General features: G+C 41.1%; 1 protein-coding gene across 5 annotated transcripts; it reads left to right on the top strand.

Moving 5' to 3' along the window:
• Window positions 1–907: 907 nt before the first annotated feature.
• Window positions 908–17,274, top strand: rfx1a (regulatory factor X, 1a (influences HLA class II expression)). Of its 5 annotated transcripts, none has more exons than XM_034143348.1 (18): window positions 908–1,197; window positions 2,829–3,209; window positions 3,732–3,841; window positions 3,957–4,052; window positions 4,714–4,811; window positions 5,392–5,812; window positions 6,874–7,055; window positions 7,552–7,671; window positions 8,221–8,354; window positions 8,468–8,586; window positions 9,293–9,399; window positions 9,497–9,648; window positions 10,891–10,988; window positions 11,459–11,608; window positions 12,771–12,973; window positions 13,653–13,806; window positions 14,213–14,258; window positions 14,712–17,274. In XM_034143348.1, the coding sequence occupies exons 2-18, from the start codon at window positions 2,849–2,851 to the stop codon at window positions 14,870–14,872; spliced, it is 2,712 nt and encodes a 903-aa protein (XP_033999239.1). In that variant the 5' UTR covers window positions 908–1,197; window positions 2,829–2,848; the 3' UTR covers window positions 14,873–17,274. The 5 variants fall into 5 exon arrangements, with proteins under 5 accessions (XP_033999239.1, XP_033999241.1, XP_033999240.1 ...); XM_034143350.1 differs by having other exon boundaries at window positions 910–1,197; window positions 5,392–5,761; window positions 6,880–7,055; window positions 12,765–12,973; XM_034143349.1 differs by having other exon boundaries at window positions 910–1,197; window positions 5,392–5,761; window positions 12,765–12,973.
• The last annotated feature ends 197 nt before the right edge of the window (window positions 17,275–17,471 follow it).

Raw genomic sequence — 17,471 nt, 5'->3', positions numbered from 1 at the left:
TCTCTTTGCCAAAAGGTGAACTGGGAGGACTGAGACAGGACCAGTGACATTTTCAAAGGTAGATAACATAGAAGTCTTATTATGAGTCAGACAAAAATAAAACACATTTTTATCTGTGTATCCACATAGTCAAAGGTCGTTCGTTCACAGGAAATTACAATGGGGATGATGAATTTGTAATTAATGTGACGATCGCAAGCAAACAATGACATTTTATGAGGGTGTCCACCCTGATATTCATTACCACAGTGTCACATAGGTGACCTGAGGAGGTCATGGGAGCAATGTGAAAATCAATGGCCCATACAAATGTGTAGTGTATTAACACTGCACTGTAGATAAATGTATATAGTCCTAAATTGTATATAATTTGATTTATTTGTTTACTTTTAAATAATGTAGCCTACAAACACTTTTCTTTTTTAATACACTGCAGGTGTTATCATTTAATATGTACTGTTGGATGGCTGCTGCATAACTAAATGAAATTCCATAACTGGTAACTGTTGGCTGTTCACACTTCAGTTGTTAAACCAGAAATACAATCTGATGCATTGTATTTCATCCTACAATGTTCAAAAAGGGTCTTCTTTGCTAAATAAATCTAAGGCATAACAGAAGCAGAGTTTAAAGTTTACAATATATCAGAAGAGGCAAATAGTCAAACTGCTAGGCTATAAGGGCATTCAATGAATGAGCTTGGTTACAATGAATCCAGGTGTACCAGACCGATCATCATCACCAAAGACAAGTGGATAGGCTATGGACAGTCGGTTTTACATTTTAGATAGAGTTACTATGATAATGACACTATCAAATCACTAACTGGAGAATTTGGATAAGCACTCAGATGAACCTATTACTTTCCCTGACATAGCATCCGCCTTACTCGTACGAAAATTATGTGTGATAGACAGGGATGTTCCACAAATGGGCGTGGAAGGCTTTGTAGTAGAAATTCGCTGCTCCTGTGACTTTAAGACTATTTGGCAGCACTCAGCCAATCAGAGCGACGGAGGGGGAGGGAAGGGAGCGGGTGGGTAGCAACAGTTGCCCTGGTGAGGACGAACCGCCATAGCCACGGTAGCCCTGGCGACAAGAACCCAGCAACGAGAATCAACAACAACAACAACTGAATCCGCCATAAAAATAAAAGAAGACAATTTACCGGTGGGAAATACACACGTGGATACAGAGGTGAAGCTCTTTACATGTAGAATATTTTATGTCCAATATTGCTTCAACTGAATTGTGCTATTGCTATTTCCCTTGTTGTTTCAGTAGCCATAACAGGCAACTGCCTCCTAGTGTTAGCTGAAGTTAGCCTGAAAGCTAGCCGTCGTATTGATAATAATGCGAGTCCGTTTCTTGAACGGGGTAGTTCCTGTCCGCTACTCATTCGAGTGACACTGGATTGAGCTTGCCATGACGACGCAGCCACAGATGCATACTCAAGCAGGCCGTTGTTATGGCGATGTCAAATGCAAAAGGCACAAAATGGCGGTTGTTGTAGAGACCAGTTAGCTTGCTGTCTGTGTTACCTTGCTGGAAAGCTAGGTCTGTCACGACAGACTTGTGCTTGTTACTGCTTACAATTAACCACAACACGTAGCAGTAACGTGTAACACTGTTTTTGTACGATAATGAAATGTACGTGCATTCTATGGCTGTGTAATGCGGGATGTTTTTTCCAGCAGACCGGCATAAAACCTTGTCCCTGTGTACATGACGTTGCCTACCCAAAAGGTAGATCAAATTAGGACAGTCAAGTTAAAAGTGTGTCTAGATTGGGTTTAGTGTTTATTTAGAAGCAGATTTGGAAAAATAGCTGTTGGAGAAATATCGATAATAAAGTAGAAAGCTAGAGGCAGGTGTCGGACATTTAATATCCGAGGGGCGTGGTGAAGGAAGACGTTTTGCAGGTGCTCTGCAGGTCCGAATTCAGTTTAACTTGTTGTTTTACTGAACTGCTATCTGAGTGTTAAAGATTGGCTATTAACATCAGCACTAAAAAACACATTTGTAGACACAGATTTAGGTAATTATAAACCTTCCCATTGGTCTTCAGTCGATTAAACAACGATAAAAAAGGCAGGAGGGGTATAAAATAGTATAAATTATATTGTATACGTCACAAATACACAAATTAAGGGCAATAATGTGATCTCCTCGTAAATGTGTGTGACGAAACTCATTTGCAACAGAATGCATTGCAGTATTAGTTCAACTGTGTAAGGGATTTTCCCACACAGTAGTGCCTGTGTTGAATGGCCATAGGATGTGTGATCACATTACAGGTAATGAGAAACCGAAATGCCTGTTCCCGTCAATGCTCCTCCCCCACATCTCCACATCAGCTACTCCACCAACAGGTCAGCTACAGTAGTTCTTAGAAAAGGAATAAGGAGCATCTGATGTTGATCTCTATTTCCCCAAACTATTTATACATTTGTGCAACCAACATAAAATGTTCAAGTATTGTCATCAATGTCATTTTACAAGATGGACCCCCGACTCCAAAATATGAATGAATGACTCAATACTACTTGTTAAACATTTCAAAGTTAAGGGAATACAAGCAGCTGTAGTTTATTCTGCTCTCCTCTACAAAAGTCTGAAATTGTATCCCTCTTTCCTTTGAAACTCTTACTAGCTCTCTGTCCCCTGCCCCGTGTCTGTCTGAATGATTATATGGTGGATTGGAATACAAACTGACATCTAGCTATTCTGACCAAATAGGAAATAAACCGTTCCAGTCCCGGTTTTCAGTCTGGAACATTCTGATCCTCCCTTAATGATAGCAGTTAATGCCTGTTTCCTTTTTCTAGGGTGATTCCCAGCTCCTGCAATGGCCACCTCAGGCTACGTAGGTGAGATCCAGCCAGCAGCCCAACCCCAGGGGGCCGTAGTAACCATCACATCGGGGCAACCTGACGCCAGTTCTACCCCTGCAACCTCCCCGCAGTTTCTGGCTGAGATTCGGACCGCTGTGGCCGCTCCCACTGTTCTCACACAAACGGGCCAAACTACTCCCCCTGATCAAGCCCTCTCCATCAGCTCTCCGGAGCCTGCAGATGGTTCCCAAGCCCAGTCCAACGCTCAAGCCCAGCCTCCTCAGACACAATACGTGACCGCAGAGATCCAGGGCTCCCCCTCACAGTCTGGAAATGCTCAAAGCACCCCTCAGTACATTGTTGTTACAGTCACAGGTAAGTCTGAAACAGGGCCAGTTCAGGGTCTGCACTTTACCGTATTAATCCACATTTTAATAGTTACTCCTCATAAAAAAGGAGCAGCTTAAAAACGTTTATTAATATAAAATATTATTGAAGAAATATGTGTAAACACATGTATTTTAAAGAATCAAAACTTATCAAATTGAATAACACCTTATGTTCCTAAGGGCAGTCAGTCAAGGCACTATAGTTGCCTTTCTACAACATTTCTTGTCATATTTATTTATTCTTTGTTTAATCAGATGGATTCATTGAGATTAAGATCTATTTTCTTAGAAAGACATGAGAACAAAACACATTCACAAGTACAGAAACAACACAGACAGATTCAACACCACTACACAATAACAAGGACAACTGTTATGGATACTTTTGCCTGAATGGTGAAATGAACGAAATGTGAACCTACAAAAATTGAATTATATCAACAGCTTCATTCAAAGTTAAATCATGTATCACATTTGAATGTATTAACATTCCCTCTATGTCTCTCAGAGGGCTCCCTTCACTCCTGTGACAGCATGTCGGACTCTAGCCCCCCCCCAGCTGTGGTGCAAACAGGAGTTCCCACGCAGGTTGTTCAACAGGTTCAGTCAGCTCAACAGGTAAAATAATAATACTATAATATAACTATAGTATCACAATAATACACATTATAACACAACAACAAATTAATATGTCCTTCACTCTTAAAACTATATAGTATGTTTATCTCTGCAGAGATCTGTGGTGCAGGCTACTTCTCAGATAGCCAAGACTGAGCCCGGTACACAGCTCAGTGTCACCAGCCTGCAACCTGTTCATATCGGCCAGGAGGTAAGTCAAACACACACAGTAACACAACTCATCATTGGTGATAAATAGGACAATAATGTGTAATGTCAGTGACAAATATTACAATGGAATACAAACAAACATATTTCTCATAGCTTTCACTTTGAAAGTTGATCACATGTGACATCAAAACTTTCCAACTTCCTCACATTTTGGCTTAGTATTAGTCAACTTATCACATCTTTGGTGGAACCTGCCTCTGCCTCAGTTCCTCCCTAGCACCGTGCTGACAGCATTAGTCAGGGACAGGAATCTTGAAGAATGTCTGCAGCAACATGAGATAGGACAGGCAGAGTTCCAGGCCGAGGCTTCAGCAGACTACATAAGAGAATGCTGCGGCACGCCCCTCTACCTTCCCTTGGAGCTCCTTCAGTATTACCAATCACTGTACTGGCTCTCTGTGGCTGCGGAGAAAGAGATAGGAGCCCACCCTGCAGTCACAAGCTCAGGCCTATATCAGCCACCACTGCAGACCACAACTGCCACTTTCCAAGTAGGTCAGGGACACTGCTGTGTAGTTAAGGGAACAGAGAAGCTGTCTGAAACTAAGAAATGAATTCATTTTGTATTAATTGATATGTTTAAACTAAAAGGGCAAATATTTATGGAATTTTGTGTGTGTTTGTGTGTGCTCACTCTTAAGGTTCAGCAGCAGCTCACACCAGTGCCCGTGCAACATGTGTACGCCAATCAAGTGCAGTATGTGGAAGGAGAAGAGACCAACTACACAACAAGCACTATGTTAGTATATATTTGGGTCCATTATTATCTAACGCATGTCCAGACCGAATTTTTTAAGCCAAACAAAGTGTACAAAAATAGATAATGATAGTAAGATACTTGCTTCAGTTGCATAGTAATAAAAATAAAGAATAATGAAAAGAACAAGATGGTAAAACATTTGGAGCCATCCATTGGTGTTTACATACCTAGGGGGTTTATGGTAATAATGCCATGACCATGGGACAGGAGAACACCTTTTTTGTAGATTCCAGGAACAATTCTGTCCAGAACTATGCCATTTGCTACCTACCTGACTAGCGGACTTTACTGTGAGCTGATTTGCTGATTTATTATTAGAACATTTGCTGTAAAAGGTTACCTGCCATACGTTCTAAAACCAATCTACTGTTGACTGGACTAGCTGAATCATGGTGACACCATCAGCTGGTCGGGACAGGCCTGTTGACACTGCTGCAACTTTTCCCTGCAACGATCTAAAGATAATGGTCAAACTGGTCTGAACTGTGCTTAAATGTTTTAATTTGTCCACCAGTTTACTATGCTTCTAAAAGAATTTGTCTGTATGTCTTTCATCCAGCCGGTCGAGCGCCTTTCCCTACACTGACACGCCGCTGTACACCCAGACCACAGCTGCCCAGTATTATGACAGTCAGCCAGCTTCTGTCTCACAGGCCTCCCCTGGCACACCTCTAACCGTCTCTGTGACTGCTGGCACAACAGGGGGGGTGTCCATGTTTGTTGCCCAGCCCACCAGTGCAGCAGGGGGAGGGGCCACAGTGGTGACCACAGGTGGCACCACCAATGGGGCAGGGGATGGGGCAGGAACCAACGGTGGCGCAGCAGGCAGCTATGTGATCCAGGGGGGGTACATGCTGGGCAGCAGCAGCACAGGGACAGCTGGCAACAGTCAGAGCTACTCTCACACCGCCCGCACCTCTCCAGCCACTGTGAGTATTACAGAGGGCGAGGAGGGTAGCGTGCCGTCGGCAGACAAGAAGGTATGCAGCGGCGCCAAGCGCAGAAATGTTCTTATTTTGTTCTCATCCACACAACTCTTTGCTTGGGCATACTGATGATGTCATAGTTTTGTCCAGTCGAAAGCACAATTAAAAAAAATTGAGATTTGGACTCGAGATGTACCAAAAAGGTGCTTAATTGATCAAACATTCGAATGCTGCACACTTTTTATTTTATTTACAACATGCCTTTTTGTTTGATTTCAGCACATTTTTGCAGATAAAAAGTATCTGACATTCATAATATTAGTATTACACTGTTGGCACTTTTATATTCCAGTGGTGGTTGCCTAGGATTCCAAAAGTCCAACTTTTTCTAAGGAAATACTTTTGCTTCAATCCATATTTGTTGGCATTTAGCCAAACACAACATTTTCACTGCGGTCAAAACACTGCCCTCCTTCCTGCTGCACACAAAGGGAGGCAGGCAGACGGGGGCGGTGGAGCAGCAATCTAACATTCGAGCTTCTACTGAGGTTTACAATGAAGCTTTGATCATCGTGCTGTTAGAGTGCTGATGGTAGAAAGAGGATGATACAGTCCCAATAAGGACCATAATAAATATTTTATAAGCATACAGTCTTTTTAACTGTGGTTTCTTCCTGAGAGAAAACAAAACCATGGCCTCATCATTTTCATATCATCACAGTGCATGTGACGAGGGCCATTTTGAATTTGCCTGAAATGCCCTTACACTCAATTGTTCATCCCAGATTCATCCTATTGAAGCCCGCATGATAATGGTCACTAACCTATGTTCGGCAACATCCCATAAATATTGCAGGTCATTCATTCATTGCATACCAAAAACGTATGCCACGGCACGCATTTTCAAATGATGGATAAACTCATCATGTCAATTGATTGGTTTGTGTTTGTGTAATTATTTGATTAGAAATATGTGTGTGCATGTTATGTATTTTAAACTTTAAAAATGTGCCTTTGCAATTAAGAGTGCCTGTTATTGCATGTTGTGGTGTGTTTGTATCTACTGGTTTGCTAACTGCACCAGCTGTTTTCTTTTTTCTTTGCCTGCGTGTCAGGTACAGTGGTTGCTGGACAACTATGAGACAGCTGAAGGAGTGAGTCTGCCACGATCCACGCTCTACTGCCACTATCTGCTGCACTGCCAGGAGCAGAAACTGGAGCCTGTCAATGCTGCCTCCTTCGGGAAACTCATTAGATCTGTGTTCATGGGGCTGCGCACACGACGCCTCGGCACACGGTAAGAAAGGTCCTCAGACTTCCAAAATCAGGTATAAAAGACATGAGACACATATCAATATCATGCCTAATTAATGGACACCCAAGCACATGAACATTGGAGGATTCTTTAGTAAAATCGATAGATGGAGCAATACAAAATGTTGGCGTAGTGTAGGAAGAAATGTGGGTGGAGACAAGGACAGACAGCATGTGTGTGGGTGAGTGAGTTTTATAAAGTAGAGGAGATGAGCAAATCAGATTGGCTTTTGAAAAATGTTTGGTAGAATGGGTTTAATTAAGAAATCCAATATATTTTTTTGAAGGTTAGGATTTTAAATAATACTTCAAATGTTTGTCAGTCTTCATTAAGACTCTAAAATGTGTGGCTTTGGAAGAGTTACAACAGGTTGATATCGACAACATAAACCCTCTCTCCGCTCATATTTACTACTCAGTATAGAAAAACATATGTGTCTCCAATTCTATGTAACACACTTTGTATCTGCTCCCAACAGGGGTAATTCTAAATACCACTACTATGGGCTGAGGATCAAGGCAGGCTCTTCTCTTCTTCGTCTGATGGAAGATCAGCAACATCTGGCCATGAGGCAGCAGCCATTCTCACAGAAACAAAGGTACTGTACACACATACAATAATCATCCATAACATTGACTGTATATAAGCCTTTTTAAATCAGAAGTGAAAGTTGTAAGAGGGAAGCATGGAGAGCACCCAATCAGCACATCTCCTTGATAGCGACCTCTCAATCACAAAGTAGCCACGCTCTACAGAATATGCTGCTTTATTGTCTTTTTGGCATAAATCTTACTATAATTTAGAAAATCAACATCCTGCTTTATCGAAGGAGACTTGAAACTAGCCATTGAGACCAGAAACTAATCCAGAAAAAGTGTAATTTAGGTAACAAACCAATGAGAAGTAGGATCATTTTCTCATAGACAACCAGACTGCTTCTGGAACCACACAAGTTTAAGTCTCCCATACTTTGGCATCTTCCGATAATTATTTCCATCCATCTATCATTTTTACACATGAATCAATTTCCTTTGTACATTTATTTTTCCTCTGTCTCAGTCTGTTTGGCTTTGGTATTCATCATCTTTGTGTAGATCAGAATATTTGATCTGCCTCATCCTATTCACTTTATGTTTGTACCTATCAGGTTGAAGCCTGTGCATAAAGTCGAGGGAATGACTAACGGCGCGGCAGCAGGAGCCGGCCAGCAGCAGCAGCAGCAGCAGGGGGCCGGCCAGGTGGACATCAGCACCCAGGTCCAGCAGTACCAGCAGTTCCTAGGTGAGTGCAGGAACAAATACATGGGCTGGAAGTACAATAACGACATATAAGACAGTATTATTTACTGCTCTGATGTGATTTCTCTTTGAGTATCCAGTGCTCTTGTGTTCCAGATGCATCCCGAGCCCTCCCAGAGTTCCCAGACATCGACCTGCAGGGGAAGTCTCTGCCTGAGGGAATCGAGCTGGAGCACATCAAGAGCTTTCAGCTGCTGTACAGAGAGCACTGTGAGGTAACTGAATGAAGCTCCCATTGAGTATTTATGAGTTTCCCGCTCATCTAGATGTTTGTGAGATTGTGGAGGACTACTTTAAGTGAAACGACCTACTGTAACATCTGAGGTAGGACTATAGGAACTGGAACATGAAAGGACATGTTGTTAGACAGCTGAGGAAGAAGATAGGTTCAAAAGTGCCCAATATTATTAAGTACGGTCTATTCATTTATTTGTATCTTTATACAAGGAATTATTTATTTTTATTTTTTAAGGAATTAAAAAACGCCCAAGAAAAATGCAAGATTCTCGGTTGAGGAACGTTTGCAGTTTATTCCAATAATTAGATTGAAATGAGACAAGAGGTGTTAGGTAGTTAATACATTGTAATAATTATACTAAGTCAAAGTCAACTTTATTGTCAATCTTTAAGTTTGTGTGTACAGACAGAGAGATCGAATGACCGTTTCCATATAAAAACATCTGTATAAAAACATGTATACATATATATAATAATAATAATAATACATTCAATTTATATAGCACACTTTAAAAACAACGTCATCTCAAGGTGCTTCACAATGCTATGAGGAGAAATAAAAAATAAATATATATATATTTCGTCATTCTGTGTCTTTCCAATTGATCCTGTGATCATCTGTTTGTGCTCAGTCATTTATTATCAGTCACTGACATGCAGCGTGTTTCCTCTTTGTTTGTTTAGGCTATTCTTGATGTGATGGTCAACCTGCAGTTCACTCTGGTGGAAACTCTGTGGAAAACCTTCTGGAGGTTCAGCCAGAGTCAGGCGGGAGATGCCACATTGGCTGTGTGAGTGCTCAAGACAAACATTTTAGTCCAAAACAAAAGCAGTACCATGTTATACAGCATGCTGATAACTTAAACTGGAATATATGTGTGTTGGCAGTCATGACGAGTCTGAGAAGCGGCTGCCTAAGTCCTGCCTGGTGGTGCTGTGTAAGTACGACCCGGTGCTGCGCTGGAGCCGGGACTGTGACAACAGCCTGTACCAGGCCCTGGTGGAGATCCTCATCCCCGACGTCCTCAGGCCCATCCCCAGTAAGGCTCTGCAGGAATGATAGTCATGCACGTAGGGCTGCTCAATTCATCGTATTTTAATCGCAACTCAAAGTTCAGGGTGATCAACTGTTAAAAACATACTGTTCACATTTTTGTTTTCAAAGTAAATGGATAATCGTTTTTAATAGTCGTGATATCAATTATTGACCCAAATAATCGAGATTATGATTTTTGCCATAATCGAGCAGCCCTACATGCACGGTCAAATTCAACACGGTGCAGTGGTATATGCATGTACCAAAATATCATATGATCATAGTTTAACCACAAAAGTGACTGCACAGAAAACGTTTGTTTTAGTAAATATTTCCTTAGATTTAAGATAAGATAAGAAGTACTTTATTGATCCCAATTTGAGATTTTTTTTGTGTTGCAGCAGCATAAAAAGACATGACATTGTACAATGCAAATGAAAAGACTAGAAATAAACAAGAAAGTAGAAAATATACATGTTGAATTACAAATGTACAGTAACAAAATATAAAGCAAGTTATTATATATACGTGAGGCATGGAATATTAAATATTAAATTGAATATAAATGTCAAATGTACAGTGTGATTTGAAGTCCAAGAGAAGCTATGGAGCAGATAGTTCTCTGCCAGCCAGACAATGTAATGCCAGATTAATGAAAGATCCTAACCTTCAGTAGATGCCTATACAGAACTACATTTACCCACAGTGCCATATTCAGCTATTTGGAGAACAACGGTCAAATCAATATTAGAAAATACTACATTTCTGTGACAACATTATTGTTTCTGGATTAGACATTGGAATGATGACCTGGCTCTTTAGTAGAGCACGTTTTTTTTGCTGATTAGATACCAACTCCTCTGTGAGTCAGAGGTGTTAATGACTTCTTTCTGTTTCAATTTTAGTCAGAATTTGAATTGTATTACATTACATGTCATTTGTTAGACGCTTTTATCCAAAGCGACTTACATACATTCAGTACCGTGGGCAATCCCCACAGGAGCAATTTGGGGTGAAGTGTCTTGCCCAGGGACACAACGACATGCTGACTACAGTGGGACTCGAACTTGCTACACCCTGATTCGAAGTCCAGCACACTATCCACTGAGCCACAGCCTACCTTACTTGATGAACTCTGTAATACCAGATATTTGAACATCTTTTTACCTGGTACATCCTCAGGGAAGATCAAATAAATGGACCAGAATTAAAGTCTATTACCCTCTTTCTCTCTCGCTGCCCCTAGGTGCCTTAACTCAAGCCATCCGCAACTTTGCCAAGAGCCTGGAGAGCTGGCTGACCAACGCCATGATGAACATCCCAGAAGAAATGGTCCGCATCAAGGTATAATTGAGTTGGCTTGCAGTTGCTGAAGAAACAGTTTGTTATACAATTGAGCAAGCTTTTGGAAATGCTGATATTACACAACATGCTATCCTATCCTATCATTTGCTCTGTGGTGCAGCTTTGATGAAAACATATGTTGTTACATTTCCAGGGAAATTATATAAATTATCATGAGAAGAAAATAGCCTATTAAAAACAACTAACTCTTATAAAGGCAGTCCCATCATTACGTTGTTTCTCATTCATTAATGCTTTGTGATAAAGTGAAGATGCAAGGTTAAATATAGGGCTGTTACATTTTATTATTTGATTATGACATGTTCGTATTAAATGCCCCGTCTACTCATCAACGCCAGAGCTGAACAAACATCCTCTAGGTTTTTCTAGAGATATTCATATGTGTCCGTGGCTTTATGTAAAATATGAATTTGCTGTCCTTTCATCCTCCTCTCCTTGTGACCTCTCAGGTGACCTCAGCCAATGCGTTTGCCCAGACGCTGCGTCGCTACACCAGTCTGAACCACCTGGCCCAGGCGGCCCGCGCCGTGCTGCAGAACACGGCCCAGATCAACCAGATGCTCTCCGACCTCAACCGCGTGGACTTTGCTAACGTCCAGGTTGGTTTAGTCTCTGCTGCGTTCATGTCACCTCATAGAAATGTCAGTGTTTGTTTCTGTAGCAGCTTGAGGTTTCGATGAGGTTTCGTGTGTGTTTACCTAAGTCTGGGTTTCCTGCAACTTTCCTCCCCAGGAAATGTAAGCTTTTTCTCAGAAGTCTTTCTCCTGCCTCCAGTGAATGGAGCTCACATGCGTTGAAACAGAACCCTGAACCTGGAAGTGATTTAGTTTCTGGATTAAAGACAATCATTTTTGAATCTTCACACACAAAAGAATGCATACAAATCCAGATAGTGAAAAAAGGAGAAATGTGATAGTAGAGGTACAAAAACAAACCAAAGGTTACATAATTAAAATAAAAAATGACAACAGTAAGAACACAAAATTGAGCTGAAACACAATCAACAAAAATAAAGGAATACATACAAAAAAATAGGTAAGAAATATAAATGAATATCTATATATACTGGAAATGATTTGTCAAAGGCAGGTGAAGATGATCAAACAGTGTCTTATTGTGTGAATTAATTTGAGAATAAAATACGAGTAAACTGGCTTAAAGTTGATAAGAAAAAGGCAAGAACTTATAACATGTAATGTTTGTATGATTCCGTCAGGCAGAGAGTGTATTTCTTTACACTAGGGGTGTTTCTCAATGTCGAGGAAGGCTCCTCCAGAGCCACTATTTCAAGGATGCTACGTCATCGAATCCCGCCGAAGGACTGTTCCAATGTCCAGGATCCTTGGAATTCTACCGAGGCCGGCGTCCTTCGTTGCATGACATTTTGAGGCTGCACATGTGTATCCTCCGCGGTCTTAAAATCCCCACAATGCATTGCGCACGGACCAATTTCCAAAATCTTTGGCGGAAATCACGCTCCATTTAAGGCGGGGCCTCGCATATGACCCACACCTGCACACCTGTTAGCCTGTTCCACCATTCTTCGTTTTCCCGAGGCTAGGAAGGATTCTTGCCTCGCTTCTGAAGGAAGTGACTCGGAAGACATGTCCTACCAAGGAAGCGTCCTCGATATTGAGAAACACCCAAGGACTTTAACCTGAGTCGAAAGATCAGGTCACCCTGCTGCTCTCTTAAGACAACTAGTGCCAGGTGTGTGACTACCATGCACAGTAACGTGTGTCCCCCCCCGTGCAGGAGCAGGCTTCCTGGGTGTGCCGGTGTGAGGACCGCGTGGTGCAGCGGCTGGAGCAGGACTTCAAGCTGACCCTGCAGCAGCAGAACTCCCTGGAGCAGTGGGCAGCGTGGCTGGACGGGGTGGTCTCCCAGGTCCTGAAGCCCTACCAGCAGAGCCCCGCCTTCCCCAAAGCCGCCAAGCTCTTCCTGCTCAAGTGGTCCTTTTACAGGTGGGAGACGTTGGACATTTATATTCCACTGTGTTGTCTTGTGTAGTGTAGGTGACAAGATCCTCTGCTGCTCATTGAAGATGAAAATCTGTGTTTGTCACATTTATCAGCCGTAGGGAGTCATGAGGTAATCAGGTGACCAAAACCAGACTCAAAGTAAAACATGCACAGAAAGAGAGAGAGAGATGCAGGGCTGCAGTCGACTCGTCCAAAAACAATTACATCTTTTTTCACCACCTCGATGAAAAACTTCACGATATCTGCTCCTGAATGTTTAGAGTATTTTGATTTTAAATTCCACTGGCTGCACGCTCTATAAATGTTTTTGTATATATTTGTTTATAGCTTAATAAGTACTGTAGATATATAGTGAACTAAGAACTACGATAGTGACTTGTTTGGTATGATGATAACGACTCTGTACCCGTCTGTCCAAACTAAAAATCAGTTGTATCTTCCATATAGGAATGCATTTCTGGCAAATACGGGAAGACTGGATATTAATTGTTCCAACATTAGTTGTAAAAGAGCAGTTAAGAACTTGTTTATCTCTCTCCGTCTCTTATTCTCTGAACTTGATCATAGTGAAACCCTAAGACACACTTCCCGTTTGTGGTTGAGAAGAAGAAGAAGTGATATGGTGTACCGATAACTTAAATCTCCTGTCTCTGTTCTCCAGCTCCATGGTGATCAGAGATCTGACCCTGAGGAGCGCAGCCAGTTTCGGCTCCTTTCACCTGATCCGCCTGCTGTACGATGAGTACATGTACTACCTGATAGAGCACAGAGTGGCCCAGGCTAAAGGAGAGACCCCCATCGCTGTCATGGGAGAGGTACCAAAGCGCACAAACACAAAAACATGAAATAAATACAAACAGACTCAAAGACAGTTTCTTCCCCAGAGCAATCATGGCACTGAACTCTTGCACTAGTCTTCCTCCCCTGTGCAACAACCCACAAGTCCAATATATATAATGTATCATCCACACATACATATTTACTATACTCTACTAATTGAATTATTTCCTGCACTTTATTTTGTTATTATTTTATGTATATATGAATGCTGCGTGTCTTTGTTGTATGTTGTCTATTCTGAATGTTTTGATGGCACCTTAAAAGGAGTAGCTTTACTCTTCTCATTGTACTTGTATATGATAATAGATGCTTCTAATTCTAATGTAAATAAATAATATAAGCCATGTAAATAGTACTAACACATTTCCCCTCTGCCATTAGTTTGCCAGTTTAGGCCGGGGGCTCAACCAGCTGGATCCTGACAAAGGTAAATACACAACATTTTTTATATTTATATTTAATATATTTATTTGATTTATTACAGTTCGGTTGCTGCTAGAACGCAATACAGGTGCATGCCTCCCTTTGTGATATTTTAAAGTCTAAACATCAACCAATATATTTAAAGCATAATATTTGTCTAGGTAAAAAACATGTTGTGAATTTCACATCTACCTTATTTTTTAAATAAATGTTGACTTTTGGATGTGCTTTGCTCTTTTGAAATGTTTGAATCACACATGTCAGAAACAACCCTATGCAGCCACCACTGGAGTAACATTTTAAAAATAGCAAATACTAATATTAGAGCTGCCTACTCTCTATCGGAAACAGTGCCAATAAAAAACAAAGCTCCTAAACATTTGATCTATTCAGATCAGCCCTACGTCAAATCTCAAGCTTTGTTAATAACTAACTCAATTCCCTTTGTCCATCCCAGAAGAGGAAGAGGAAGAGGAGGAGGAGAGTGATGATGAAGGTCAGGAGCTGTCCCTTCCTTCAGACGGGGGGGTGCTAGGAGACGAGTCTCTGGAGCCGCCTGCCAAGCTGGCCCGAATGGACCAGACAGTCCTGTTCAGCACCGGATCAGCTGACGACTGAGCACACAGTCACACAACTAGCTGGGGCCGATCGTAGTGAATATGCACACACACTCACACTCACACACACTAGCACACACAGATGTACAAAAACCACTAATTTATACACTCCACACATGTATATAGATCTTGTAAATGTGTGTGCGCACTCTCGCTGCATTCTGTAAATGGTTACGCACACACACACACACACACACACACACAATCAAAACATTCAGTACTGCTGTTGCCTGAATGGCAGAACCACCTGTTGGCACCATTGACCCGATTCACAATCGTTGGCACCGCAATAGGACGTGTCTTCAAAACCCAGAGAGCCAATGTGATGAAATAAAAAGACCCTCATAGTCAGTCTCTCAACAAAAAAATCTCCAAATAATGACTTGGTATCTCAGAATAATAAGATAAAAAGAAATAATAATAATAATAATAAGAAGAAGAAACCTTCTCTGACCTTTTCTTACTATTAGTGATACTATGACATGGTATTGCGATACCATTTTTAGTATTTAGCGATAGTATGTCATTATGGTGAAATACTTAATTATTATTCTGAGATACTATCTCAACCAAGTCATATTTTAAATATACTTTGTCATTGTTTTTCAGGAAGTTTCTGATAATGAGGAATTTTTTTTTTTTATCACATTGACATGAATGGGCTTCCATAGACAGCAACACAGAGCATGTGTTAACCCTCAGTTGTATTGACCTGTACAAATGCCAGGCATGTTTTTTTTCGTTCTCTCTCCTTGCATTGCAACCTGTAGCCTCGCTGTCTCCTAACTCAAAACATCCGCTCACCTCCTGAAACTGTCACTGCCGTATCAAAGTGGTCTTGGAAATACTGTGATGCGTGTGTGCGTGTGTAAAGGTAATCTCTACAGGAGGAGGGTGCAAAGCCGACCTTAAACAGTGAACGATTGCTACATTTAGTTCGTAAAAAGGGACATCTGTGAGAGACAGCGGGAGGTTGGGATATTTGTTTGTTTGTGTTGGAGCACTGGGGGTCACACTGCTCTGCTGTTGCTTCCGGAGGCTGACTGAACATGCTTTTCTATGATGGTGTGTGTCTGGTTGTGTGATTGTGAGTCATGCCAATTGTTGACTGTTTCCTCTGTATATATATATATTTTTTAAGGCACCAAGGTGTTCATTTGGGAGAAGTGTGAATAGTACCTGTTTTATTTCATTTGCCTGTAAAGAAAAAAAACCTTCTTGTGTTCTTGGAGTGCCTGTCGCAGCTGCTACTCACACTTGTAAAGAAAAATCTACGGCTGTGGCATCGGGGCTCCCATTAGTTGCTGCAAAAATATCCTCTTTTTTATTGAACATGTGGCTCCACGAGAAGAGGTACTGTATGTATGTGTCATATTTATATGTTTTAAGTACTTCATTCCTTTTCATCCAATAAGTTCCTCTATGGCCTCATTCTCCTGCCTTATTTCTCTTTTCCATGTGTGCCAAACCTTTGCTTTGTTCCCATTGTTTTAAAATGATCCGTCTTTGTTTTAAGGGGGACTGTGCCTGAGTAAGAACGCTGATATATTCTAATATTCTGATGTATATTTATTCACTATTTTGAATTTTGTTGTCACTAAGTGAACCTCTTGTGCAGTGTATGGTGCTGTGATGTCACACATTGTAAGCAACCTTTGTGTGCTTTCTTAATTTGTGATTGTAAGTTTAGTTATTAATCCTCTATCATATCTGATGGCTTTTCTCCACAAACAGGCTAAGGCCCTGCCTCTTTGCACATATCGACTATTGTCTTGAAAACTCAGACAGAGTTATCTGAAATGTTTTCCACTTTCTTTGAAGTCTTAAGTGTATTTCTTTAATGGTGGGGTGAAGGTGTCAGATGTCGTGGAAACGTCTCGTACGAACATCTGTGGTGAGAGGTGAGATCTGCTTTCTGCACAGTCCTCCACCGACACTCATCTCCCTCCACTGTGCTTTCATCTCGCTGCATTTCCGCCCTCCTGCCAATGGCTTTGTTTTGCTTCAAACATCCATATTCTTAAACACTGTTCGTCATGATTGGTTGTCATTTTTGGATTTTTGAATACAATGTCTTTAAATAGCTGCGATGTTCATGTTTTCGACAAGCATCGCCAGCCTCAAACCAGCACATCAACCTTTATATACAAGTCTAACGTTACCACAGCTGAGTGCATATCATCTACAGCAAATAGAATGGCCATTGTTTAGTAAGAAAATGTTCAGTCATTTTTATAGTGCATTGTTTCTTATGTACAAAACAATTGAGAAAAAAAGATGTTCAGTGGCAGTGTTTTATGAATTTGGTCTGCTATAAGTATGACTGTGCCTTTGGAGGTGGTAGAATGCAATTCAGATGTTTTTCATTTTAAAGATATAAATTAAAGAATTTTTAAAATTGCACTCTTGTAGATACTGTAATTGTTTCCTTTTAGTTTAACGAAAGTGTCTTTGTTGAACAGTAACTACAGTCATATGTCTCAGATCATCAGTTTTTATAATCTTTGTGGCTCAAAGATTTCATAAACTGACTTCCTGTCTCAGACTCTCACACACTTTTGCTGCAAAGTACAAAGAGTTACAGGAACAGAAACCACAAG

Source organism: Trematomus bernacchii, unplaced genomic scaffold (genome assembly GCF_902827165.1).
Source record: "Trematomus bernacchii unplaced genomic scaffold, fTreBer1.1, whole genome shotgun sequence".
In the NCBI taxonomy this organism is placed as follows: domain Eukaryota; kingdom Metazoa; phylum Chordata; class Actinopteri; order Perciformes; family Nototheniidae; genus Trematomus; species Trematomus bernacchii.
This window is presented reverse-complemented; position numbering and strand designations above follow the sequence as displayed.

Excerpts from the sequence above, each read along its gene's own strand:
- rfx1a (XM_034143346.1), top strand. The coding sequence starts at position 2,849 with ATGGCCACCTCAGGCTACGTAGGTGAGATCCAGCCAGCAGCCCAACCC. Across the intron at positions 7,056-7,551 it reads ACACGACGCCTCGGCACACG|GGGTAATTCTAAATACCACT; the intron begins GTAAGAAAGGTC and ends TGCTCCCAACAG. Across the intron at positions 13,807-14,212 it reads CCATCGCTGTCATGGGAGAG|TTTGCCAGTTTAGGCCGGGG; the intron begins GTACCAAAGCGC and ends CTCTGCCATTAG.